Source organism: Corticium candelabrum, chromosome 19 (assembly GCF_963422355.1).
Source record: "Corticium candelabrum chromosome 19, ooCorCand1.1, whole genome shotgun sequence".
Taxonomy (NCBI): domain Eukaryota; kingdom Metazoa; phylum Porifera; class Homoscleromorpha; order Homosclerophorida; family Plakinidae; genus Corticium; species Corticium candelabrum.
This window is the reverse complement of record NC_085103.1, coordinates 142363-168114: the sequence shown is the minus strand read 5'-3', so window position 1 is coordinate 168114 and position 25752 is coordinate 142363. Positions and strand designations below refer to the sequence as shown.

Here is a 25752-nt window from a genome sequence, read left to right as displayed (position 1 = left end):
ACTATTTAATGTCTGGTTGGCCAGGATTAGAGATCTCTCTGTGGCCGCAGCACCAACTACCTTAGAGGGGTGTGGAAGGCCCAAATCATTGATTAGCTCTTCATCGATAGGATAAGTTACAATGGGTGCCTCCGGAGATATAGGAGTGGCTCTAGGTAACACGGCTGCCTCTGCTATGGCTGGTAACGCCTCCGGTGCTGGTAACGCTGGTAACTCTGGAGCACCCGAAATGGCTTTAATAACTTTGACGATGTTGGTCTGTGTGAGTGTCAAAGCATCTTGCCCCTCTTGTAATCTCTCTATCAATTTGCCTTGCTGTTTGTCCAACCGCTTTGATGGGTTGTTGCAAGGGCTGAGCCACATCTTCCTGGAAGAGTTGCTTGCCGACTTCTCATCGATGATGCGCATCTTGAGAATCTCTCTTCTTGAGAAATTTATCGATCAACGCTTTACGATCTTGCATGCTCTTCACTTGCGCAAATGCCATAACATACTATAGGGATTGTAGTTACCTTAACTAGTTATAGCAACTATGTTCTGGTAGATAGATTTTATCAAATCCACAACGATACATCTCGAGTATATTATTGCTCGTCTTGTCCAGAAGCATAAATGAGTAGGGTTCGCATGATGCCTTCCTATAGATATCGGCAAACTCTTCATTGCTTATGGCGTTGCTGCGATCATCTGCTATCTGTCGAATACCTTTGTTGTCCAGGCCATGGAAGAGACAGAAGGCTTTGGTATTTCAACAGATGTATTTTAGGAACGTTGTAGTAGCTCTGAGTGAGGTAGATACAATTGCAGTTGCAATTTCTGGACAGTGAAAGTACTCCTTGATGGGTTCCATATGCCTGCTGTCTATTTTGATATCATCAAAGACGACCAACTTGCTCGTATCACCATCTAGTTTCTCGATGGGTATCACCTCTTCCAGTTCGAGTATTTGGAATGACGAATCCACTCCCTCGGTCTCCAAGAAATCATAAGTCTTGCAACAATTGATATTTTTCTTGGTCGGGATTGATAGTGTAGATGATCGACTTGTTGGGCTTCATCCACCTCATTAACATGTTTACACAACCATGTTGTTTTTCCACATCCCGTCAGTCCAACCATGATGTAATGGCAATCGGGGAGTAAAAAATGCCAATTGTCTCTCGCCTCGCCTCGCCTCGATGTCTGTCGTCGAAATCGATGAGATCCATTTTATGTAATATCTATCTTTGGTCACAGTCCTACATTTTCCACTATGGGAACGCCTGCACATTCATCTTTCAATTTTCCCCAACACTTTCTAATTTTTATGTTGTGGAGTGGGTGATCTCTGGGGTAGTCACTTGTATTGTAGAGGTCAGCATGTGTGGCCATGTCGGCGTGTACGTCTTCGGTCTGGATCTCAAGTAACAGACTGTCTGTGTCTGTGTACAATAACTCACATCATTCTCGTACTCCTGCTTCAGCTGGTTGTAGTAGAAGTTGTACATCAACTGTTTTGAGAGCTCAAGAACACTCGTACCCACATAGACGGGTCGATTCAATAGGATCCTTTCCTTGTTCATGTGGAGTGCGGCGAGCCCGTCGTCAAAGATAACGCTGCATTCGAAGGATGGGTTGGTGATAAGCTTGCGCAATCTGTTCTCCTCGCACGATCTTACGAGTTTGACGTCTTGACGTTTTCTTATATTTACCATTGCCTTGCCAAGACCGAGTTGTTGAGAAGTTGTTGTTGAGAAGTTTGAACAGATCTTTCTCAGAGTCGCAGGTGGCCTGTTTGCGAAGCTCGGTGTTCTTGTGGATGTAGGTCACCCAAAGAGATTGATCGAATTGAAGCACACGGTGGATCTTGGTCAGCTTCATACCCAGAGGCAGGTGCAGTTGTAGGTTCCTATAGTGAAGAATGTACTTTGTCTTGTTTCGGAGATTAGGTACCAACTTCTCTACTTTATTCGATTCACCCCCATAAATACCCTGAAGTAGGTCTCGCTGGTAGTCCGACATCATCCTTTGGGAACCTGCAGACGTTCAGGTGCTAGCGGATAGGTGTTGTGTTTGTGGTGTGAATTTAATGGATATGGTAGATCGACTTCTAGTATATATCCCTTGGCCGCATCGTGCGGATGGTCTAGTTGTGTGCTCAATGGGTCCACCCATTCGAATCCTCCCGTGGGTAGAGGTTGTGACATTGCCTATTGGTATAGGTTTTTTGCATCTAGATATTGGCTGTAGGTGGTGGGCTTGTCGGGATTGTGGTCTTTGACATGAGGGTTGTTGGCTTTGGCGTGTCTTCGAGATACCATCGATATACCACCTCGCATACCTTTCTCGATGAATAGATGCATATCGTAGTCGGTCAGGAGTTCAAGCTCTACTCCCGAGTGCTTCAACAACATATCCCACAAGAGCCCTGGACTTGTATAGTAGTGAGCTGGATCGAGTCGGTAGGTCTCCATTCAGGTCTTGCTAAAGTTCTTGAAGACATTGGCCAGTACCAGTACATCTGTATGCAAATACAGATCATGATAGTCTCACATGGTCTTGCATCCAAAGGTCGACCATACCTTCTGCACGTGGTTGTAATCTCCATTGGTGATACCTTCATAGTTCAGCATGTTGTGGAAGGCATCTCGAGGTGGTAGTTTGGGTTCGTGGAACTGTGCCCAATCATCCATGTGCTCGTACAGATAGATGCCTTTTCTCAGGAGTAGATTGCGCTTTTCATCGTCTGGCTTGTATTCTCTGGTTATGTTCATAGTGGTGGGATCCTGTGCTTTCACCAATCTGTCGAGTAAGGCCAATAGAAATTGAATGCTGTCGATAAAGCGTAGCTGTCCGAGAGAGAATGAGATATACTTCTCCTTGTTGTTGGGGATGCAGTTGACGTTTCCTTGCACCTTAGAGATGACTTGTATCAATAGATGAACATCATATCCACAAAAATTGTGGAAGACCACAGGGATGGTTGTGGACAATCGCATTTGGAGATTGCAAGCATTGTGTGCTGCAACTCGATATCGTCCTGAGATGTGACAGTGGTCACGGATGCAGTCCCGATAGTTCTTCATGATGAGAGTCTTGTTGCAGATGTAGCATGTATCCATTTCCTCGCCTTTGACTGTATTTGCAGCCCATTTTGCCTTGGGTCAAATAATAGTGGGAGAATGGAAGTAGCATTTCTTGTGTGCAGCTCCTTTGTGTTCGCCAGTTTGGATCAAAACCATTGATGGCGTTTCTATAGGTGTCCACGACCAGTGGTTTATCACAGATGTGACAGTCTTTCGTTGTCATCTCAATTGGTTTTTGCTTGATATCTTTGATCCTGGCTTCTTCTCTCTGCAGACACTCCAGGAAGTGTCGAGTACCATCGGGTCCTCGGTAGACAATGGGTTGTTGGTTTGTCCGTCACACCGTACAATGATGCAAGAGAACCCGCATGGTTCGTGATGAGTTGTCTTCTGGGTGTTGCTGTTGTTGGGATCGCATGTCAGTCCTTCAATGTTGTTGATGAGAGACTCAAAGTCTGCGTAGATGACGTAAGAGACTTTCAGTTGGTTTTGGTAATTCTGAAAGGTGAGTTTGGTTTTACCTTTGTCAGGCATCTCTACTCGGATGGCTCGTCCGATACCTTGGCAGCCGGGTTTGTTTTGTTCGAGAAGGTCTTGTCGTGTGTATCCGTGTAGACACCGTTCGCAGAACAACATATGGTGACCGTTCTCGCTGTTGAGTAAGTGATTGAGACTCTTTATCCAGGTGTAGTGTTGCTTAAATCCTTTAACTATGAGAAGAAGTTTGATCCTGGTGATTGCCTCAGACTTGGATAATCTGAGTGGATACGTGCCTTTGTCTCATCCAAAGACGTTCATGGCGAGTTTGGGATTTGGCTTTCCACAACATCGATCTGTTTGATGGGAGTTGGTTCTTGAATACTATCTCAGTGCAGTCTATCGTCTGTCGAGTATTTGCTGGCTCGTGGGGGGTTGCGTTTGGCTGGAAAGAGTGCCAAACGCAGAGCCCATCGTAGACAACTATCGTCTGTTTTTGACGTTGATGACAGCCTTCTTGTTTTGCACCTCTTTTGGAAGTGGGAGATAGGAGCCAACGGGAATTGGTTGATAACATGCGATATGGAGTTGAAATCTTATGATGCCATCCACCGCCATCCACTTCCTTCATTGGTGAACTTTTCCAGTGTTTCCAGAATAAGTTGAAATCCTCTGTCCAACACTTCTGGTATCTCATCAGCTGTAAGAATGGGTTCCATTTTGCTTCTGAGTGAGGGTTCTTTCTCTTGGTCGGGTCCTTCGTGTGTCTATTTGGTAAGATGAACATCTAGGACAAGTTGGAATTTCACACCGTTCAGTGATAGGATCTCCTCGACGAGATTGTGATGAATTTGTAGACGCACATTTCCCAATAGGGCTTGCAGGTCGTGTTGGTCCTCTGGCACATTTATCTGCCAACCTTGGAGGAAATTGCCTAAAGCGTGGGGCATTTGTTTCCATATGTGTGGTGTGTGTGTTTCACACGTGGAGTGGGGATGGGCTTCACACGTGGAGTGGGGATGGGCTTCACACGTGGAGTGGGGAAGGGCTTCACACGTGGAGAGGGGATGGGCTTCACGTGCGGAGCAGGGGGTGGGTTTCATGTGCGGAGCAGGGGTGGGTTTTACATATGGAGTGGTTACAACAACTGGTTGATCTGGGGTGAGCGTCACACGTGGAGTAGCACATGTGATAAGCTCTACAAGCTCTGCTTTTTACAGGTGAGAGTATCCCCTAATTCTGATGTTCTTGGCCTGCTGTCGCAGGGCTTTGATTGTTGTTAAACAACGGGTTTGGGGGTTAGACTCCGTTCGCATTGAATCGGTGATTCATGGTACAGACGATTCTGCTGTTATATACTGTAGAGTATATTTCTCTCACAGAGCGCAATTTTACTCTACAGTCGAGGCGCACAATTCTGTGGCTATATACTGTAGATTCTATTTGTCTAATAGCACAACGTTCCTTTATAGAGCACACCACACGATTCTGTGGCTATATACTGTAAATGCTATTTGTCTAATAAGGCGCAACATTCCTCTATAGAGCACACCACACGATTCTGTGGCTATATACTACACATGCTATTTGTCTAATAGGGCACAATTGTCCTGTATAGAGCACACCAAACGATTCTGTGACTATATACTATAGATACTATTTGTCTAATAGGCGTGATCTTCCTACATCTCGGGTGGCAGATGGGGTGTGCACCCTCAATGGAGGAAGCCACTAGAGACCACAAGACAGACAAAATAGAATCTATGTGTTAGAAGCAAGCACATTTGGTTGAACTCGCAAGGAGGTGGGCTCAGGAAAAAAGCTGGCGCACTTTTTGTGCACGCGCGTTTGCATTTGTCATTTTTGAAAGTGCACCAGAAAGGACACTTTATATACTACTCCCGCTACACAAACATAACAATGAAAGAGAAAGTTCATAAGTTATTTACGCAAGCTAATGTACGTCTTTTAGTTTGTAGTGTTCTTCTGCTTGCAATACATCCTATGTGTACGCTATTAGTTCATTGCGTTGGGTGCATGGGGTGGGCGTTTCCCGAACAAAGAGCAATCGCATAGCAGCTGATCTCATTTGGGGCACTCTGCAAGTAGAGATGGAGCTCTCACCCTTTATGTTCGAGCCAGAAAGAGAAATCAGCGAGTCTGACTGTAGTGATGTAGTCAAAAATACAAACAGATGTCTGGTACACTTTCCACACTTACCACTAAACGCTTCTCATTAGTTTGGGCGGAAGACACACCTTTCGTTGACTTTGAAATCAGTGACATCATTTATTGCAGAAAGCAATGATTTTAGTTCAACAACGGAGGCAAATACAGATGTAAAACTAATGCCATTCAATTTCTCTCGTTAAAAAGCTATTCTTAAAGCCTAGGTTGTTTTTCCCTGGGACTGCCCCTTTAAGAAACCAAATCTAGTATTTAGATGACTGCCTTTCAGTTTAGCGGCAACACAGCGACTTCAAAGGCAGTTCACCAGACCCTTTTCTTGCCCTGAAGTATGACACGGCAGGGAAGGGTCTTGCTATGCGCGACTAGTTGAGCACGACAATAATAATGAAAAAGCACTAAAGTGCTAAGCCCTCGGCTGCTATCCGCCTTGAATCTAATTAGTCAGAGCCAATGAAGAGCATGAGAAGAGGCTGGACACATTAATACATGGGATTGTTGACACCATCACATCCACTGGCATGCCAATTAACACCAGTGATAACAATGAGTACAGACACTGCATTCCAATAGTCTATTAGTTGTTTGGTCAGTCAATCCATCCTCAGAGGAATTGCTGTAAGCCTAGCACATGCGTGCCTAAAAACTACAGGAGTCATTGCAATTTTCGTAACTATAAGTAAGAGTAAACAGAGAGTAGACTGACTGGGAGTCATTGCGATTTTTGTAACGCTAAAGTGAGAGTGAACAGAGAGCTGACTGACAGGTGCAGTTGTACAGTCGGATGCAAAAAATAATACCAGCGATAACAATCTAACCCTAGTTCACGTCATTGGTCATTGGTCGGTCGTTGGTCTACGCCCTCCGGTGTTACTGTACCCTAGCGTTTCATGCCTCGGACAACTGCACAGTACAGCACAATCCACAGAAGTATTACACAGTGGCTGGACATCATTCCAGGCTGCCGTAATCTGCTACACTTATACCATTGCTTCTTGAATCTAGTTGATTCTCATAGAGCTATGTCTTCTATGGATAGTTAGCACCTCTGAAGCAAGGTTTTCTTCTTTGCTTACAGCAGACCTTACAGACTACGCTGACCTGGTTTCAGCACAACACATAATAACAGTTATTTCACCTATGAGCCATAAGAAGCGGAACTTTGTAAAAGTCACGTGACTGAGCAAATAGCCCACTCAAAAGGCATTGAAACAATTCCAGTCTGCATGGTTGTGTGTGTGTGGATGAAATGACCCAATCATTCATAGAGTTGTATTTGCAATCCACAGACAGTGTGTCATCCACAGACAGTGGACACCCAGCCAGTCATAAACCGACAATGTTCACTGGAGAAGCTGGAATGGTCAACCCTAAGGAAGTTGTTTTCTTAATTAATTAAAGGACAGTCGCTTTGTCTAATTTCAGATCAAATAGCACGCTTAGAAGCAAAGTCATGTCCAAATTCATAATACTTTATGACGAGTTGATTGTGGTTCTTCAGAGGGGTCATAGCTGTGCTGAAGCAAGGGTGAAAACACAGCTTCAGTTACTACTAACATTTCATTGTCAACAAAACTAGGGAAGAGAATATAACTAGAATTAAGGAGCTCTACTCAACATTTAGCAACTCTGTTGTTGTCCCATCTCATTATGATACAGTATAATGTGTTATTTTCATTGTTCCAAATTTCGGTATTTCAGAAGCAAGTACCTTTCGGTGTAAACTAATTTCTGTAAGACAAGGCACACATTTGATGTGGCAGAAGTAGAAGAGATTTTGGGTGTCACGTGAGATCTAGTACCACTTGCCCACTACGCATGGTGTCATGAACATAGTGCACCTTCGCTCTTACGTTTGTGGGTTGCTCTAGGAAAACTCGTTTCTCTGGGCAAGCAGTTGTAATCACTACGCACAAAACTTCCGTGAGTTTGTGAAGTATCCGGGTTACTTCCATTCTGTCGGCGCCTTCTGCACGTGGAGTACAGTACTTAGAAATGATGTGCAGAAGAGCTGAAAAGAATGACAAAGTTTTTGATTGAAGCGCATTGAAACCAGAGTCAGAGTGGTATCTCATAGGACTGACTGCAAGCTCAAGTTGCCATAGCTCTTACAATGCAAAGGAAACTACAGCTTGATAATTAATTACTAACTATAGCAACTGAAGCTGTGTTTACACCCTGCTTCAACAGGTATGGAGCTTCTGAAAACCATGATAGAAATGTTGCAAAGTATTATTAATTTACACGCCATTTTCCTTCTAAGCGTGCTACTTTTCCAATCTATCTAAAATCGTACAAAAGGACTGTTGTTTCACGTAACCACAAAGTCCATAGCATCACTAAATAGTCTGTAATTGTCAAGACATATGACACATGGACATAAAGGTCACTCCTGGCTGGGTTCATTAATGTTAGTAAGTTCCCATATACTGTGCGCTCTGTGATTTCTTCGCACAATTCGCATAAATAACCTGTTATACGGTACTGTAGTGTGCCAGCAAACTTCTTGATTTCACGTTGTAGAGGATGCTGCAGACAGGTAAGGTTTGTTGTTTATTTCTGACAAGGCTCAGTAATTGGAAACATGAGTTCTGGTAAAACACTCTGAATGTTGACAGTTCTGATTGGCAGTTTGTCCCATTGTCTCTGGTTGCCATGTATGACTACACACAGCTACCACTCTATGATTGGACAGCACTAGGGGTGTGGCACATTCCTGAGCATGAGACATCCACCCATTCACTCACAGTCTGCAAACTGGAAGTAAGTCAAGCCTCACATTTTAAGAATGCTAGTTGCTAGGTCATGTGACCATAGATGTGAGGCAATGAGGTATGATTTAGCCCGGTAATATGACCTAGCACTAATGTAGCAGCTGATCTCAATACACCGGACATAATAACAGTCACAATTGGAAGCCTCAATACCCAGACTGGTTCCTCGGCTCCTTTCAGCAGGAAACTAACACTAAAATCAATGAACATTTTGTCTGTAGTTGGAATCACAGGAAAGGTCTGTTGCTGTAGCCTTGCAACTTATCAACATCAACAAAGGCACCCATAAGTTAACACGTGCTGCAAGCTAACTACATTGCTAAATAATTGATAATTAAATGTGTTCTGTTGATTCCAAAAGTAAAATTCAACTCCTCAGTCACTTCCAGGCTGTGCCAATCACCCAGTGTCAAAGTAGAGAACACACTAGACTGCATTTAGAAACATATGGAAGGAGGACATATGTTTCTCCTTCCATATGTTTAAACGGCATATGGAAGGAGGACTGTCATTTCATATCTTGACTGATAGTGATGTAAAGTAACAAAAGTTTTAATTACATTTCTTACTTTTGATTTCAGTCTCCTTCTCCTGTCTACTCTTTCAATGATTTTTGTTCGATCTTTGCCCTCTAAATTCTCCAATCCTTTTACCCTGGACAAGACAACAAGCTCACAAACAACTGTGCAAGAACATTGTCACTTGCCTACACTACCTGTAGATCCTAACCAGCCAGTGTTCTGTTGTGAAGGCTTCTTCCACTCGATACAGTCCAAAGTTCTTGTTTCCAATTTCCACTCCGCGTGTTCGATCATAGCCAGATGGCATTCTAAAATCAGTCTGAAATTCACCAAAGCGATGGTAACACATCTTGTACATTAAACAGTTGAGTAGAGTTTTGGATCCTGCAGAATCTACACGAAACTCTCCGTGTTCAGTGAAGTAGTTTGCTTCTGTAATCTGATCAGGATGCTCTCCTTCAGCAATGCGAACCATCCAAAGGAACTTATTAATATCATCACCGGAATAGCCAATCATTCCACCAAATATTGCAAGAACGTAGTCCACATCAAGATCACGCATTATCTCATAAGCAGCTGTTTCATTTGAAGACATGGCTTGACCTACCTGATAAATTAGAGCTAAGATCAATAATATGACAAAGAGAAACACAGACAAGCAGATGAAAAATAGACAGAGACAGACAGAAATATGCAAAAAACACAGACAGGCAGGAATGAGAGTCAGTGTAAATCCACTCAAATATCTATGTTTAACACTAACACATTTTTAGGTCAAATTCACACATAGGAAGGGGTTGTAAGCACAAATCAGGGTTGATAAGCCTGGGTGTATAAAGGGTCTCTCATGTGCAAGTATTGATGGCAAATCAAAGATTTCATGGTGTGAATTTGAGGATTCCAGTAGGGGTGATAATACATGTGTTCACCGGCACTACTCAACATACCAAACACCAAATTTTTTATAGGTATCCAGTTCCTTATGTTGAGGTATTCCTGGTCAGCTATTAGGCTTAATCAAAGATAGACCTCTCACGTAGAGTACTTGGTAAACCAGCTGGTGTGGAAGTGTGTTTCATATATGTGGAATTGGTAAACCAACTGGACCTACAGATTTCTGACATCATGTGCATCTGAGATCTTTGAATTCTAAATGACAAATTTTCATGTGCATCAGAAGTGATCATCCCCTCAGACAACACGTGAGCAAGTCTTTGTGATGCTTCCATCACTCTATGGCTTGTGACAATAGGATTTTTATACTTATATATATATATATATATATATATATATATATATATATTATATCACCTTTTGCGGACTTTAACACCTGGTCTGACAGACAGCAAAGTTTATCGTTTTGACAGAGGTTTGAGACAACCTCTAGAACTAATCACTCGCTCATCTATTTCAGATTCCTCGTGGCTCCAGGTGACACTACAGTGCCACCAGGCATATCTGGCCATAACTTTCACGCGCCCTACAGCGGAATTCCGAGGTCCTATAGTAATGCCGCCAACACACGCGTGTTCCTTAGCGTGAGGTCTTTTCATTAATCTAATCATAGGCCTATAGAACATTCTGGAAAGAAGACAGAAATGCAGTGTGTTGATTGGCTGAAGAATAGGCATGGCTAAGCGCTGATTGGTTGACATAATTGACTCCGCCCCATAGACGTCTGCATGTTGGTCGTAACCACACAACAGTCGCAATTTGCATTACATGTTCGGGCTGATGCGGAGTGTTCGCGTAGGAGTTGCAAGCGACAAGTATTCAAGAATCGGTGGCGGGCTCTATCTGAGTGGAAACGGAGACGGAATAGTGGCTTTGCCGACGAACAGCAGGCTCCCGTTTTGAGGGACGGCAAGACGTCCACTCTGTCACACTGTTTCTTCTGCTGAAGATCCTGTGAAGACTTTTGCGACCCCTACGACTTCTATGGACTGCTCAATGTGGATTCCAACACAGACAAGAGATTTGATGAGCTGATCCGTGACAGGCTCGCTACTGTTCCTCGTCGTGATCGATGACAAGCTCTAGACGTGAAGAATTTATTGTTTTGTGCTGTACTTGTAATCTAGGTTGAGTGAACTGAAGTAGTGTTACATATTATGTCAAGATTCTGTTGTGATAATTATTTTATTAGCATTAGAGGTAAAGCAATTAGAACAACAACTTCATTGTGTCATAACTCCGTATTGAAAGCGTCTTTTGAAAATCGCCTCGATTATTTTTGCCCGAACGTCGGTATAATGTACTCGTTTACGTTCATTGCCAAGCGTTGCTGTTCAACGGACAAACATAACCGTAAACAACACCATTTCAATGAATATCTGTAAAGCAAAAGCTTTATTTTAAAATCCCTTCAATGGTTTTTTAGAAAACAATATAAAAAAGCTTTGGACTAAATTTCAGAGTCGTGCATCTTTCTGACAGTGAGAAACGCGACGATATGTTCAAAACGTCGACATCACAGTTCCCCAAATAGGAGTCCCTTAGGAAGATCATTTTCGAACAAGAAATTGAATGTAGAAACAGATATTTCATTTCTCCTCAATGTCTCCAAATTTCAACGCAATTGCGAATGTCAAATTTGAATTACGCGCGTTTGACTTTCGGAACCCTGGATGGCCAGATATGCCTGGTGGCACTGTACCAGTTGGCACATGAGGTCTTGGTCTCAGAGAAGCACTAACCTCATCAGCAGCTGCTTTCATAGGAAGTTGCAATACCACCCAAAAATTGATTCGGAGTCTCTCAAGAAACGCAGGCAATTCGAACACCAAATTTGCTGAAGAGGTATTTTGTCATGATTTTCAAGTTTAAGACAAAAATGAAGCGTACAGTATTCTTGGAAAGAAATTGCCTGTAATGCACACTTTGGATCTCAACACAGCTTCTCAACAGAATATTCAGAAACAGCTACATTACAATGTTTTCAACTCCTTAATGGAAAATGGGAGTTTAAGTGACAAAGCTCGTCTGAACACAATTTTGTCAAACCATGCAGGGGCTTGGTTGCGGGTATTACCTAACCCCAATCCAGGCCTCACCATTCCTGCACGAATTCGTAATTGCGATCTGAACATGGCTCAACATTCCAATATTTCTTCTTCCACCATCTTCTGTTTTATGCTGTTGTGGCGCTACAATTGATCCATTTGGTGACCATGACCTAATCAGCTGCCCTAGAGGTCCGCTACGTGTTCTACATCACAATGCTCTTTGTGAAGTAATATTCCAAGTTTTGCTTGTTGAAAACAAGAAGGTCAATAAAGAACAGAACTGCTCAGGTTTATGATTCAAGCAGACCAGGAGACGTATATCATCCAGATTTCATGGATGGTCGACCTGGATATTTCGATGTTACAATCCGTAACTCTTTACAGCCTTTCTATATATTGAAAGCAGCTATCCGTCCTGGTGAGCAGCAGAAGCAGCATAATTTGAAAAAGATGCCAGGCATGAAGCCAATGTTACCACAGCAGGTGGTCTATTCTATCCACTAGTTTTTGAATCTCTGGGCTTCATATCATCTTTCACTCTGAAGACTTTGAAAGGAATATGTTTAAAGACGTCATCAATCAGTGGGATGCCGTTTCCTCGAGCTTTCAAGAACATATTAGAACAGTTGTCTGTAAAGCTATGGTGCTATAACGCCAAGATGTTACATGCACGTATGCAATTAGAAGTTTTAGATGTTCGTAGTTGGGTTTTGCCTACTTTGACTTGGGAGGGATGTTGGGGTATTGCAGTATTGTAAAATATACTCTCTCTCTCTCTCCCTCTCCCTCTCCCTCTCCCTCTCCCTCTCCCTCTCCCTCTCTCTCTCTCTCTCTCTCTCTCTCTCTCATGTATATATATATATATATATATAGTATATTTTATATATATAGTATATATATATAATGGCTCACCACTGCGAGTACACTCAAAACTATTTACTCACATACATGAAAGTTTCCAACTCAAAACATCATCCATTTCTGCAAGCATGCGGCTAGAAATCATTGTAGCATTATGAAGCCATAATTTTATAGAGAGCTGCTCTAAAAAGTTCTTGAAAGTCTTCCAGAAAGAAATAGCTAGCACAGCACATACTTTTGAAGCTATTGATTTCAACGTTTCTAAACTACCTGGCAACCAAAGTCCAAGTGTTACCATTACCAAGGGGTAAAAATCCTCGTCAATTCCTGATGTTTCAGCGACTCAAGGAATGTATGATGGTTGCAATGTCAACACTGGCAACTGGATCGCGATCAATCCAATCCACACTGCGAGGTGGTTTCGATCACGATCTGATCGTGATTGGTTGAATCCAATTAGAAATAGTGGGCGTTACCTCCAAGTATGCTATGCGTGTAGTTAGAGCATCTAACCCTCGTCACTCGCCTTTGTTCTCACTCACCTTATGTCGCTGTATCAACGCTTTCCACAAGCAAAGAACCCGCATGTATGCATTGGTCATCAGTCACGTGATACCGAAAATGAGGCAGAGGTATCGTTTACAAAGTGCAGTGTGGACGCTCATTAGCCCCCGATCGGATCGCGATCCATTCTGGTCTAGTGTGAACAGGGCTTTACTGTGATGTCAAAATATCCAGGTCGTCCATTATATATATATATATATATATATATATATATATATATATATATATATATACATACATACATACATACATACATACTTACATACATACATACATGAATATATATTTATATATCAATAGTAGTATTCACTTTCCTGTGGAACTATAGATACTCACTAATTTCTCTAACCCACACCACAAATGCTATGGGGGTTCTAACCAATATATAGATATAATCCATGTAGCAAGTATAATGGGGTATTCTAACCTACCCAACTCAAGTGAGTGAATGAGTGGAGGTGAAGGGTGGGTAGGAGCCCTTATTATATACTAGTATACATGGCCTGTCCTTCGTACGGGCAAGATACTGTAGTGTAAAGATAGGTCTGTGGACACGTCACGTGCAACCTTAGGTGCGAGGTCCCGGATGTGCTGACTGAATTCAAATCTTGCTCTTCGCGCTTGTTTCGATAGAAATCGACACACTCCCCGTGTAGTGCTTGCTGCAGAAAACGTGTAGGTTGGATTTGGTGCAAATGCAATCAGAATTTGGAGAGAAACGAAAGCGCTAGAAGAGTAAGTTTCGTCGGCAAGAGATATTCGATTGCTTGAAGCTTTGCGAAAGAGGGCGATGCATACAGTCTACGCAGGACTGGTGTGGGCATGTGTTCTAATGAATTGGAATGTGTAGCGTTTGCGTCATCAAGAAATTTTACGCAGGGGTCAACCCCTCGAGAGGGGACCCAGTGCATTTTTAATTTTTTTACGCAAACCTTCCCCTGTGCGTGCCGATTTCGGTTGCAAAGGCACAAAAGACGTGGCCGTGTATCGCGAACACACACACACACACACACACAGACACACACACAGACACACACACAGACACACACACACACACACACACACACACACACACACATACACACACACACACACACACACACACACACACACACACACACACACAGACAGTTTGAGCTTTATATATTAGATAGTATACTACTTTATTTGGTGACTAACTAAAGTCTAAGTTGACAAAAAGCTACATGTGAATTTGAAGCATAAATGGTGTAGTGCTGCTTGTCCTGATACGAGACACACACTAACCTATCTTCATTAGATGTAGTTTTCTGTGAAAATGTCATTTGCTGTGCATTTGTGTTCAATGTACTCTGCCTAAATTCTGGCAGCATGAATGTGTACATAATATTTCATGTCCAAATTTGCAGCCTAATAGATTTATAGTCACAAAGCATCACTATAAATACTGCAAACACCTCAGTGCTACCAGCAGTCAGTGAAACGCTAGCTTTGAGAGTAGACAGACTAAGTAAAAATGAATTAAAATCTTACCAAAGCAATATGACTGTTATTCCAAGTGTTGTTGTCAACCAATGTTGTTCTGTTTGCCATTCCAGCAATCTGATAACCATAGTCCCACCAAGACATCACCCTGTACATTGACTACTGATTACTAAGCCGTTGACTGTATAACAGCAAATGGAATAACCACATCTTTACTACACCTTGCATTAGGATGTGTGTTCTGCCTCAGCCAATAGTATGCTTCACGAAAATCATCAAGAATATGTCGACTTCTACAATCATTAAATAAATGTACACAACATACTCTAAATAGCAAAAACTACAGCATCCATGCACACACTAACACTTACTGTTATTACAATAATGACAAAACAACAGTAGGCATTCTGCTATGTTTTACGAACACAAACTGCCAAAACAAGATAACCAGTCAGGACAGTGCAATGACACAAAATATATATGATGCCAGCAGCATTCTAGCCAGGATTTTTTGCCAACCTCAATATGATGTCATTAAATATAATGACATCAATTACTGACATCATCAAATGTTTGATGTTGTCATATTTGGTTATGACATCATAAGATTACTTTATCTGTTCACTAGTTGTATTAGAGTCGGATGCATGTATATTAGTACTAGTAGTAGTATATTTGAATAATCATAGTACAATACATTTCAACAAACTAAATACTAGTAATGGTAGTTCTATTTCTAAAACATGAAAAAACACACCCAAGTGCAACAAAACAAAAAAAACAATGACAACACACTAACCACATTAACCATGGCTGCCACCTATTCATTTAGGTGGGCCTCACTCTCAACAAGTCCTAATAAGTCAAGTTTGGCAGGTTTATATATATAGAAGATCTAGTACCACGGATGCAAATGATAGATGTATAGTAGTAGTACTAGTAGTAGTAGTACTTCGACCTGCAGTTATGTGTCTCAGGGGGTGCAGATCCAGAACAAAGCACCCAATCACTCACAACAGTATACTCTTGGCTTCTGCTGAGAGTGGTTTATCCTGCTGTTAATTAAATATATCATATCTCTAAACATGCAAAATGCCACTACCTAGTTATTGTATTTGCCTTACAATCGTAATAGTAAACTTTGTGGACACATTAGTGTATGTATATTTTATTCATAGTATATGTACGTAGTACTTTTATTCAAATACACTATGTCTCTCAGTAGTAGTAGTAGTAGTTTTATTCAGCAAAAGCATCCACCGGTCATATCCATACTACAAAAGCTGCTACAATGGTACTCAATATAACACCATATCAATCCATTTAAACAAACCTACTTAAGTCAACGTCACAATCTACTTAGTGAGGCAAGCCTCACTGTTGATTAAATCCATGTCATAACATTTTAGAGGCCTGTGCTTGGCTGATCTACTTCCGCGAATGCACAATACAGAAAATCTTATTAGAGAAAAGCTGATCCGACATCTCAGAAGTTCCATCACTGAACTATATCCTTTTCAGTTTTGTTGGCAATTAAACTGGCAAGATGTTTGTAGAAGGTGGAAGTTTCAGAGCCCATGCCTCCGGTAGAGGAAAAACCCAACATGTAATAATGGCAATGTATGCCCTTGCTACTGTGCCATTGATCGACAAAGTCAAAACAAATGGTCTCCGTCAAGTATGGTACGCGGATGACGCTGCTGGTGGCAGAAAGCTAGCATCACTCAGGCAGTGGTGGAATAATCTGAGTTCTCTTGGACCCAAATTTGGTTATTTACCCAATTACTGTAAATCTTGGCTTATAGTCAAACCTGAAAGATTCAAAGAAGCAAAAAGGAATTTCGTGGCACGAATGTAAACATCACTACAAGAAGGAAAAATTATCTTGGTGCTCCACTAGGAAATCAAAAATTTGTCATGACTTTTTGCAAGCCAAGATCAAGGAGTGGACAGCTCAAATTGAAAAGCTTTCTTCATTTGCTCAGTCACAGCCACATGCTGCACACAGTGCATTTACACATGGTATTGTTGGAAGATGGACCTATACGGCTAGAACGAATGACAATCTTTCTGAAGTCATCGAACCATTAGAAAATGTAATAAAATCAAAATTGATTCCTGCTCTGACTGGTCGTTCAGCTCCTTTAAATGTAGAAAGAAATATGCTTGCTCTTCCTCCTAAACTTGGCGGTCTGGGAATCATCACTTCTTCTTCTTTATGTCAAGAGTTTACCAACTCACAAATGATAACAGCTCCTTTGTCAAGACTCATTCTTCAACAAGACACATATTTGAAAAATGTTCAGAAAAAAACAAAATCGCTTGTTATCAGTTGTACATCAGCAAAAGAAATCAACTATGAAAGCGATTGCAGAACAATTAGAACATGCAGTTCCAAAAGCTATGAAGCGATCCATTGATCTAGCAAAAGAGAAAGGTGCCTCTACCTGGTTTTATCAGTGCTTCCTTTGATCAAACATGACTTTTTGCTACACAAGTCTGCATTTCGCGACGCGTTACGCCTTAGATATGGTCGGTTGCCTCCTTGTTTAGCTGATACTTGTCCCTGTGGTAAAAAGTTCACGATTGATCATGCTTTGCCTGTCCAACTGCTGGATACCCAACAATCAGACACAACGAAGTACGCGATCTTATAGCAAGTCTTCTCTCTGATGTTTGTTATGATATTGAAGTAGAGCCCAAGTTACAGCCCCTTTCTGGTGAGAGTCTACCACAGCGCAGCAACTCCACGAAAGATGAAGCTCGCTTAGATGTGTCTGCATGTGGATTTTGGGAAGGCCATTTTCAAAAAACTTTTATGAAGTACGAATATTCAATCCTAATGCTCCTTCTTACAAGTCTTCTGCAATCTCTTCCTGCTACAAACTCCACGAACAAGAGAAGAAACATCGCTATGAAGAAAGGGTGAAACGAATAGAGCATGCCTCTTTTGCTCCCCTAGTGTTTTCCTGTACTGGAGGTGCCAGCACTATAACTTCAACGTTTTTGAAAAGACTGGGGTCTCTACTGTCTCTGAAACAAAACATTGTCTACAGCACTTCCATCAACTGGATAAGATGTTGCATTGGCTTTGCCTTATTACGCGCATCCATCACTTGTCTCAGAGGCTGCAGAACAAGAACACCTATTAACAAAGACATACTCTTGGCTTCGACCGAGAGTAGACTACCTTGCAGTAGTTGAATTTTAGAGTTAGATATGTGTAGTAATCATTTTGCGTATGTTGCGTACAGTACCACTGCTTAATTATTTATCTTGTATGATAGAGTTTGATTTTCAAATACACCAGTTCTCTCAGTAGTAGTAGTAGTAGTAGTAGCAGCAGCAGCAGCAGCAGCAGTAGTAGTTTTATTCAGCAAAAGCATCCACCGGTCATATCCATACTACAAAAGCTGCTACAATGGTACTCAATACAACACGATATCAATCCATTTAAACAAACCTACTTAAGTCAACGTCACAATCTATGTAGTGAGGCAAGCCTCACTGTCGATTAAATCCGTGTCATAAGTAGTAGTAGTAGTAGTAGTAGTAGTAGTAGTAGTTTATTACTCAGCAAAAGCATCCACCGGTCATGCCCATACTACAAAAGCCACTACAACGGCACTCAACACAACACTATATCAATCCATTCAATTAAACAAACCCACTTAAGTCAACGTCACAATCTACTTAGTGAGGCAAGCCTCACTGTTGATTAAATCCATGTCATGACATTTTAGAGGCCTGTGCTTGGCTGATCTACTTCCGCAAATGCACAAAACAGAAGATCTTATTAGAGAAAAGCTGATCCGACATCTCAGAAGTTCCATCACTGAACTATATTTCTTTTCAGTTTTGTTGGCAATTAAACTGCAAGATGTTTGTAGAAGGTGGAAGTTTCAGAGCCCATGCCACCGGTAGAGGAAAAAACCAACGGAGTGAAGCTGGCATGTTCCACTTCTAGTACTCGATGCTCATATAGTAGTAGTAGTAGTAGTAGTAGTAGTAGTCTGGCGGTTGGTTCAAATTTCGCTCTTCGAGTTGACGTATTCTTTGGCTTTCGAAACGCTCTATATTGGTCAATTACGTCATGACCAAGTGCTGCTGGTGTAACAGCAGTGGACGGTGCAAGAATTGCCGCTGCGCAAAGCGAGGAGTTGAATGTAAGAACTGCAATCCCAGAAACCACGGCCGGTGCATGAATGGGAAGTCGTCACCTTTATCTCACGATTCAAAGAATGCATCAAAGTCGTCAGTGTCTCGTTCTGGCTCTTGTGATAGTCTGTCCTCAAACAAGATACCTATGGATCAACCTGTCACCACCACTCTGGTATGTGACACACGTGAATCTCTAGAAGTTTCTAGAAGATCTCAGACACCTATGTCTTACTCTGAGGCACTTCAAAAGGATTTGACACAATGTTCATCACAAAAACGTCAGTCTCAGTCTCTTTGTTCGGATAAGCAGATGTCCACAGCTTCTACGCCGCTTCAGCAGACAAATCCGAGTAACGCTTTTCCTACTAGTTATGGAACGGCTCTGGATTACTCAGGTCACTCGCCCAGCAGGAGTGTACTTGTTGCGGAGACAGTGGAATCAATGAGGAATGCATCTCTAAGAGCACGCAGAATTGTCAGCATGAACGACAGGGAGCTAGGTAGCTCAAAGAGCCCGGTTCAAGTAGAGGAAGCTCCTCCAGTCATTTCAGCAGAGACTGGAACTGCATATCAGTCTGTCACACAACAAGAAGTCGTTCTTCATGAAGCTTCTCAAGATCAATCTAGTGATGCCATTGACCTGCCAGCTATCCCTCAGTACAGAGTGTTACTGCCTCCTAATTTCAACTGGGGTGGTGTACCTGGAGCAGATATAAAAGATCAGATAGACCAAGCATATCGTGAAGTCGTTCATTGGAAACGGAATTTATTTCAAGTGCCTTACGGATCCTCTGGTGGACACTTCGTTTCTGAACTTACAAGGCTATTTTATGCATTTGCAAATGAATCTGATCTCGAGTCAGTCGCAATAACTGCTGCTATGCTCATGCCTCATCTGTTGCTCCAAAGACCTCACACTAGATCCAGTGTACAACAGAACTCCTCTTGTTTAAGTCGTCGATTGGAAACCTGGAAAAAGGGTGACATAGGAGGTTTGATTGCAGAAGGCAGAACGATCCAGTCTCATCTTCGATGCCACAGTACTCGGAATTGTCCTCAGGATAGAGAGTGTGATCAATCAAGAAAAGTTGCACTTTTGTTGCAAAAGGGAAATATCAATGCTGCCCAGCGACTCCTATCAGATGAGGACAACTGTGGTTTGCTAGAACTAGACGAATGTATTCCTGGCTCTCACAAGTCAGTTAGAGATGTTCTGAAAGACAAACACCCTGACCCAGCTCCTATGTTTAAGGAAGCTGTCCTGGACTCCAAATCTCAGGCACCTCCTACACATCCCATTCTCTTCGACAAGATTGATGGCTATCTCATTCGTGCCATGTCACTTAAATGCCAGGGTGCTGCAGGTCCATCAGGCTTAGATGCGGCTGCATGGAGGCGTTTGTGCACTGGATTCAAAGTCTTGTCTAGAAATCTCTGTGACTCAATAGCTTCAACAACTCGCAGGATTGCAACGCAGTTTATCGACCCGAGTGGGATTTCGGCTCTGGTTGCTTGCCGGCTAATACCCCTGGACAAGAGACCTGGTGTCAGACCAATTGGAGTTTGTGAAACACTTCGTAGAATAATTAGCAAGGCTGTCCTGAGTGTGGTAAAGTCAGATATTTTGAACGTAGCCGGACCCCTACAACTCTGTGCTGGTCAGAACGTCGGATGCGAGGCTGCCATACACGCTATTCGAGGTATTTATGATGAAGATGAAACAGAGGCCGTGCTATTTGTAGACGCAACCAATGCTTTCAATACTTTGAACCGTCAAGTTGCTCTGGCTAACATATCTGTCAACTGCCCAGCCATCTTTCCAATCTTGGCCAACACGTATCGACAACCTTCTTCATTGTTTGTAGGTGGAGAAACGTTGCTTTCTAGTGAAGGAACAACTCAAGGAGATCCCTTAGCGATGCCAATGTATGCTCTGGCCACAATTCCACTTCTAAAGAGTGTGCAGACGAATGGTACAAAGCAGGTATGGTATGCAGATGATGCAGCTGCTGGAGGCTCGCTAGACTGTCTACATAAATGGTGGAACAGGTTGGTTGACTTAGGTGCTATGTTTGGGTATCTTCCAAATCCCAAAAAGTCATGGTTGCTAGTGAAATCAGGAAATATTGACAAAGCTACACATCTCTTTGAAAATACCAATATCAACATTACTACAGAAGGACAAAAGTACCTTGGAGCTGCTATTGGAAACAAAGATTTCTGCAATAACTTCCTGCAAGAAAAGGTGACCAATTGGAAGTTACAAGTAGAGCGACTCAGTTGCATTGCCCAAACTCAACCACAAGCTGCTCACTCGATATTCACACGGGGTCTGATTGGACGCTGGAAATTTGCACTCAGAACCAATGAAAACTTTGCAGCGTACCTTAATCCTCTGGAGGAGGCGTTACGATCCAAACTGATTCCCGCCATAACCAATAGAAGTACTCCAGGAGACAAGATGAGAAGGCTTTTTGCATTACCACCTCGACTAGGCGGCCTTGGAATTGTAGATCCACGTTCGTTGACTTGTGAGCTGGAATACTCAAAGTTAATTTGTGCGCCACTGGTCAACCGAATTGTGCAACAAGAAACAAACCTGGATAACGTTCCTACCAAGCAGAATTCTATGAAAGCTAGCATTCGCCAGCAAAAACATCTAGCACAAAAGTCTCATTCTGAAATCACTGTCAATGATCTATCTGTGGAATTGAAACGTTCAGTTGAATTGGCCTGTGAGAAGGGTGCCTCCTGCTGGCTGACCGCAATCCCACTAGAGCAACACGGATTCACTTTGCACAAATCTGCGTTTCGGGATGCCCTGTGCCTCAGATACGGTTGGCACCCGTCCAACCTCCAAGACATATGTCCATGTGGATCTAAATTCTCAGTAGATCACTCTCTGTCATGTCCAACAGGAGGATACCCCAGCATCCGCCATAACGAGGTCCGCGATTTATTTACCAACTTGTTGACAGAGGTTTGCCACGATGTACACAAAGAGCCCGTTCTGCAACCTCTCAACGGCGAGGTGTTTCAAAAACGCTGTACTACCTCTGACGAAAATGCCAGACTTGATATTGCTGTCAGTGGATTTTGGGGTGGGCACTTCCAACGAACTTTCTTTGACGTCAGGGTCTTCAACCCTAATGCCTCATCCTACAAATCAGTGCAGATCCCGTCATTATATAAACGGCAGGAACAAGAGAAGAAAAGGCGATACGAGGAACGAATTAATAACGTGGAGCTTTCATCGTTCACGCCAATCATTTTAGCATGCACTGGAGGATGCAGTAAACTGACGTCTATTTTTTTGAAAAGACTAGCCTCACTTTTATCGGAAAAGCACCACACCGAGTACAGCACAACTATCAACTGGCTGAGATGTCGACTGTCATTTGCACTCCTTCGGGCCTGCGTGATGTGTTTGCGAGGATGCAGGTCCAAGCTTCACAGAACCTCAAGGGACTTCAACATTCTGCTGGAAGCAGCAGAAAGTAGATTATAGAAGACTGTTTATCTCAAAGTTGTTACAACCTAGAAACTTGTTGCTATAGAGGAAGCTTTTACATACAGTAGTAGTATTTTGAAAAAAGTAGTAGAGATTTTATTATTATTAGTAGTAGTAGTAGTAGTAGTTTATTCAAGTAGTAGTAGTAGTAGTGTGTTAGCAGATGCCGTTTGATTGTTCAAATACACCAGTTCTCTCAGTAGTAGTAGTAGTAGTAGTAGTAGTAGTAGTAGTAGTATATGACAGTAATTGTTTAGTAGTAGTAATAGTTTATTGCCATTCGCTGTAGGTTGCCGTTTGTGTATACGTAGTCTGCTATTGTTTCAAATACACCATATCTTCTCAGTAGTAGTAGTTCTATATGTTCTATAGATGGAGGTCATTTTCGTACGCTTATTGATCAAGCTTATCAAGAAGTTGTTCATTGGAGAAAGAACATGTTTCAAGTGCCTTGGGGTACATCTGGGAGACAATTCGTGTCTGAACTGGCCAGACTATTTCAAGCTCATGCTGAAGCTACTGCTTTGGAATCTGTTGCAATCACAGCTGCAATGGTAATGCCACACCTTTTGCTGCAAAGACCTAACATGAAATCAAAGCCCCGAGATCAAGCATCTTGTCTTACACGACGAATGGCATCCTGGCTGGAAGGTGATATCCAAGGTCTACTTAGAGAAGCAAGAACAATTCAATTACATCTGGGTAATCAAGTTCAGTCCTGCCATTCAAACATGAAAACGGATTCATCTCGAAAATTTCCAAATTACATGAAAAAAGTTGATGTCAGGGCTGCAGGGAGACTTCTCTCAGATGAGGCTGATTGTGGTGTTCTATCCTTAGATGAATGCATTGATGATGGTTCACACCAGCCAGTAAGAGAAATATTGAAGAAAAAACATCCTGATCCTGCACCTTTGGTACCAGATGCAGTATTGGATCCAAGTCTCCAAGCTCCTCCTGTTCATGCAATCTTGTTTGATCAGCTTGATGGAGTGGTAATCCGCAACATGGCTTTGAAGGGCAAGGGTGCTGCTGGTCCTTCTGGTTTGAATGCTGCAGACTGGAGAAGGCTATGCACAAAATTCCAAGGCCCTTCTAGGGACCTCTGCAATTTGTTGGCTTTGCTAGCACGCAGGATCTCAACAGAATTTGTTGATCCAATTGGTTTTACTGGTTTGGTGAGTTGTCATCTGATTCCACTGGACAAGAAACCCGGAGTTCGACCAAATGGCATCTGTGAAACAGTAAGAAGGATAATCGGCAAAGCCATCCTTAGTATTGCAAAGTCAGACATACTGAACGCTGCTGGACCACTTCAACTTTGTGCAGGCCAATTATCAGGTGTTGAATCTGCCACACATGCAATGCAAACTCTTTTTGATGATCCAAATACAGACGCAATCCTACTTGTAGACGCTTCTAATGCTTTCAATACCTTGAACCGTCAAGTGGCTTTAGCGAATATTTCTGTTAACTGTCCTGCTATCTTACCGGTGCTCGCCAACACATACCGTCAACCATCTTTCCTATTTTTTGGAGGTGAAGTTCTAATATCTAAAGAAGGCACGACTCAAGGTGATCCATTGGCTATGCCAATGTATGCCCTTGCAACAGTTCCTCTTTTGACAAAGGTTAGCACAAAAGAAACAACACAAGTTTGGTATGCTGACGACGCTGCAGCAGGTGGAAAACTTAACTTCTTAAAACAACGGTGGAATAAACTCAACACATTTGGCTCTTCCTTTGGCTACCTGCATAATGCAAAGAAGTCATGGCTGATAGTTAAAGGAGGAAACATTGATGCAGCAACAGCTCACTTTGAAAACACAAATATCAACATCACTGCAGAAGGTAGGAAGTACTTAAGAGCTGCTCTAGGAACCAAGGACTTCTGTGACACTTTTCTCAAGAACAAAGTTGAAAACTGGACTAAGGAAATTGAACATCTCTCTGTCATCGCCAAGACACAACCACATGCAGCTTACTCAGCTTTCACTCATGGAGTAAGCAGTAAATGGACCTATATGGCCAGGACCAACAACAACTTAGCCCAATTTCTGCAACCACTGACTAAAGCAATCGACTCAGACCTAATTCCAGCATTGACGGGTCAATCCGCACCTGGAGAAACGATGAGAAAAGTATTCGCTCTTCCAGTTCGACGAGGTGGACTTGGAATCATTGATCCTTTGTCCCTACACAGAGAGTCTGCTTACTCCTTGAAATTACAGAGCCTCTTACCAAGCTCATTCTTCAGCAACAAAATCAAATCACTGAGGAGGTTTCACAACAACAAAGCATATTGAAAGTTTCAGTCAAACGTCAGAAAAATCTTGTCATCAATGTCACTGATGAGGAAGTTTCTGCCAACCTCAATGGAAATCTCAAACGTACTGTTGATTTAGCCAAAGAGAAAGGTGCTTCTGTGTGGCTGACAGCTGTACCTATAGAAGAGCATAGTTTTCTCCTGACAAAATCTGAGTTTCACGACGCACTATGTCTACATTATGGCTGGCGACCAGCATTTCTACCTGATTTCTGCCCTTGTGGAGACCATTTCTCAGTTGATCACTCATTCTCATGTCCTACCGGTGGATTTCCAACACTGAGGCACAATGAGACTCGAGACATTGTGGCAGACTTATTGGATGATGTCTGTCATGATGTCCAGAAAGAACTAATTTACAAAAACTGACTGGAGAGATAATGCCTCAGAGGAGTAACAGCACTGATGATGAAGCCAGACTTGACATCTCTGCGTGCGGTTTCTGGGTGGTAGATTTCAGAAAACCTACTTTGATGTCAGAATCTTCAATCCTCATGCTCAGTCATATAGATCATCAGCAATATCATCTCTGTACAGAAAACAAGAGCAAGAAAAGAAACGTAAATACGAGGCTCAAATCAGAAGAGTCGAACAAGCTTCTTTCACACCACTGATATTCTCTTGCACAGGAGGAGCAAGCAACTTAACATCAACATTCCTGAAACGACTGCCATCTCTCGTCTCAGAAAAGCAGGAAATGGCCTACAGTACAACACTATGCTGGGTCAGATGTCGAATAAGCTTCGCATTGCTTCGATCTGCAGTTATGTGTATCAGGGGGTGCAGATCCAAAACAAAGCGCCCAATCACTAACAACAATATACTCTTGGCTTCTG

General features: G+C 42.4%; 2 protein-coding genes across 2 annotated transcripts; one reads left to right on the top strand and one right to left on the bottom strand.

Moving 5' to 3' along the window:
* Positions 1 to 4138: 4138 nt before the first annotated feature.
* Positions 4139 to 15459, bottom strand: LOC134195209 (dolichyl-diphosphooligosaccharide--protein glycosyltransferase subunit STT3B-like). Its single transcript, XM_062664209.1, has 5 exons — positions 15140 to 15459; positions 14967 to 15066; positions 9219 to 9631; positions 9064 to 9157; positions 4139 to 4309 (listed from the first exon to the last, which is right to left on the bottom strand). The coding sequence occupies exons 2-5, from the start codon at positions 15060 to 15062 to the stop codon at positions 4139 to 4141; spliced, it is 774 nt and encodes a 257-aa protein (XP_062520193.1). The 5' UTR covers positions 15063 to 15066; positions 15140 to 15459.
* A 3493-nt stretch (positions 15460 to 18952) lies between these two features.
* On the top strand, positions 18953 to 22819 carry LOC134195052 (uncharacterized). The gene has a single exon (XM_062664056.1). It carries the CDS (start codon positions 19012 to 19014, stop codon positions 22585 to 22587), a length of 3576 nt encoding a protein of 1191 aa, XP_062520040.1. The 5' UTR covers positions 18953 to 19011; the 3' UTR covers positions 22588 to 22819.
* Positions 22820 to 25752: the final 2933 nt, after the last annotated feature.

What these genes read in the sequence shown, in the direction of transcription:
- LOC134195209 (XM_062664209.1), bottom strand. Translation starts at nt 15,062, where the DNA reads ATGTCTTGGTGGGACTATGGTTATCAGATTGCTGGAATGGCAAACAGA. An exon ending in ATAACAGTCATATTGCTTTG is followed by an intron (nt 9,632 to 14,966) that starts GTAAGATTTTAA and finishes CTAATTTATCAG; the next exon opens with GTAGGTCAAGCCATGTCTTC. An exon ending in TGGCTGGTTAGGATCTACAG is followed by an intron (nt 9,158 to 9,218) that starts GTAGTGTAGGCA and finishes TGTCTTGTCCAG; the next exon opens with GGTAAAAGGATTGGAGAATT.
- LOC134195052 (XM_062664056.1), top strand. Translation starts at nt 19,012, where the DNA reads ATGACCAAGTGCTGCTGGTGTAACAGCAGTGGACGGTGCAAGAATTGC.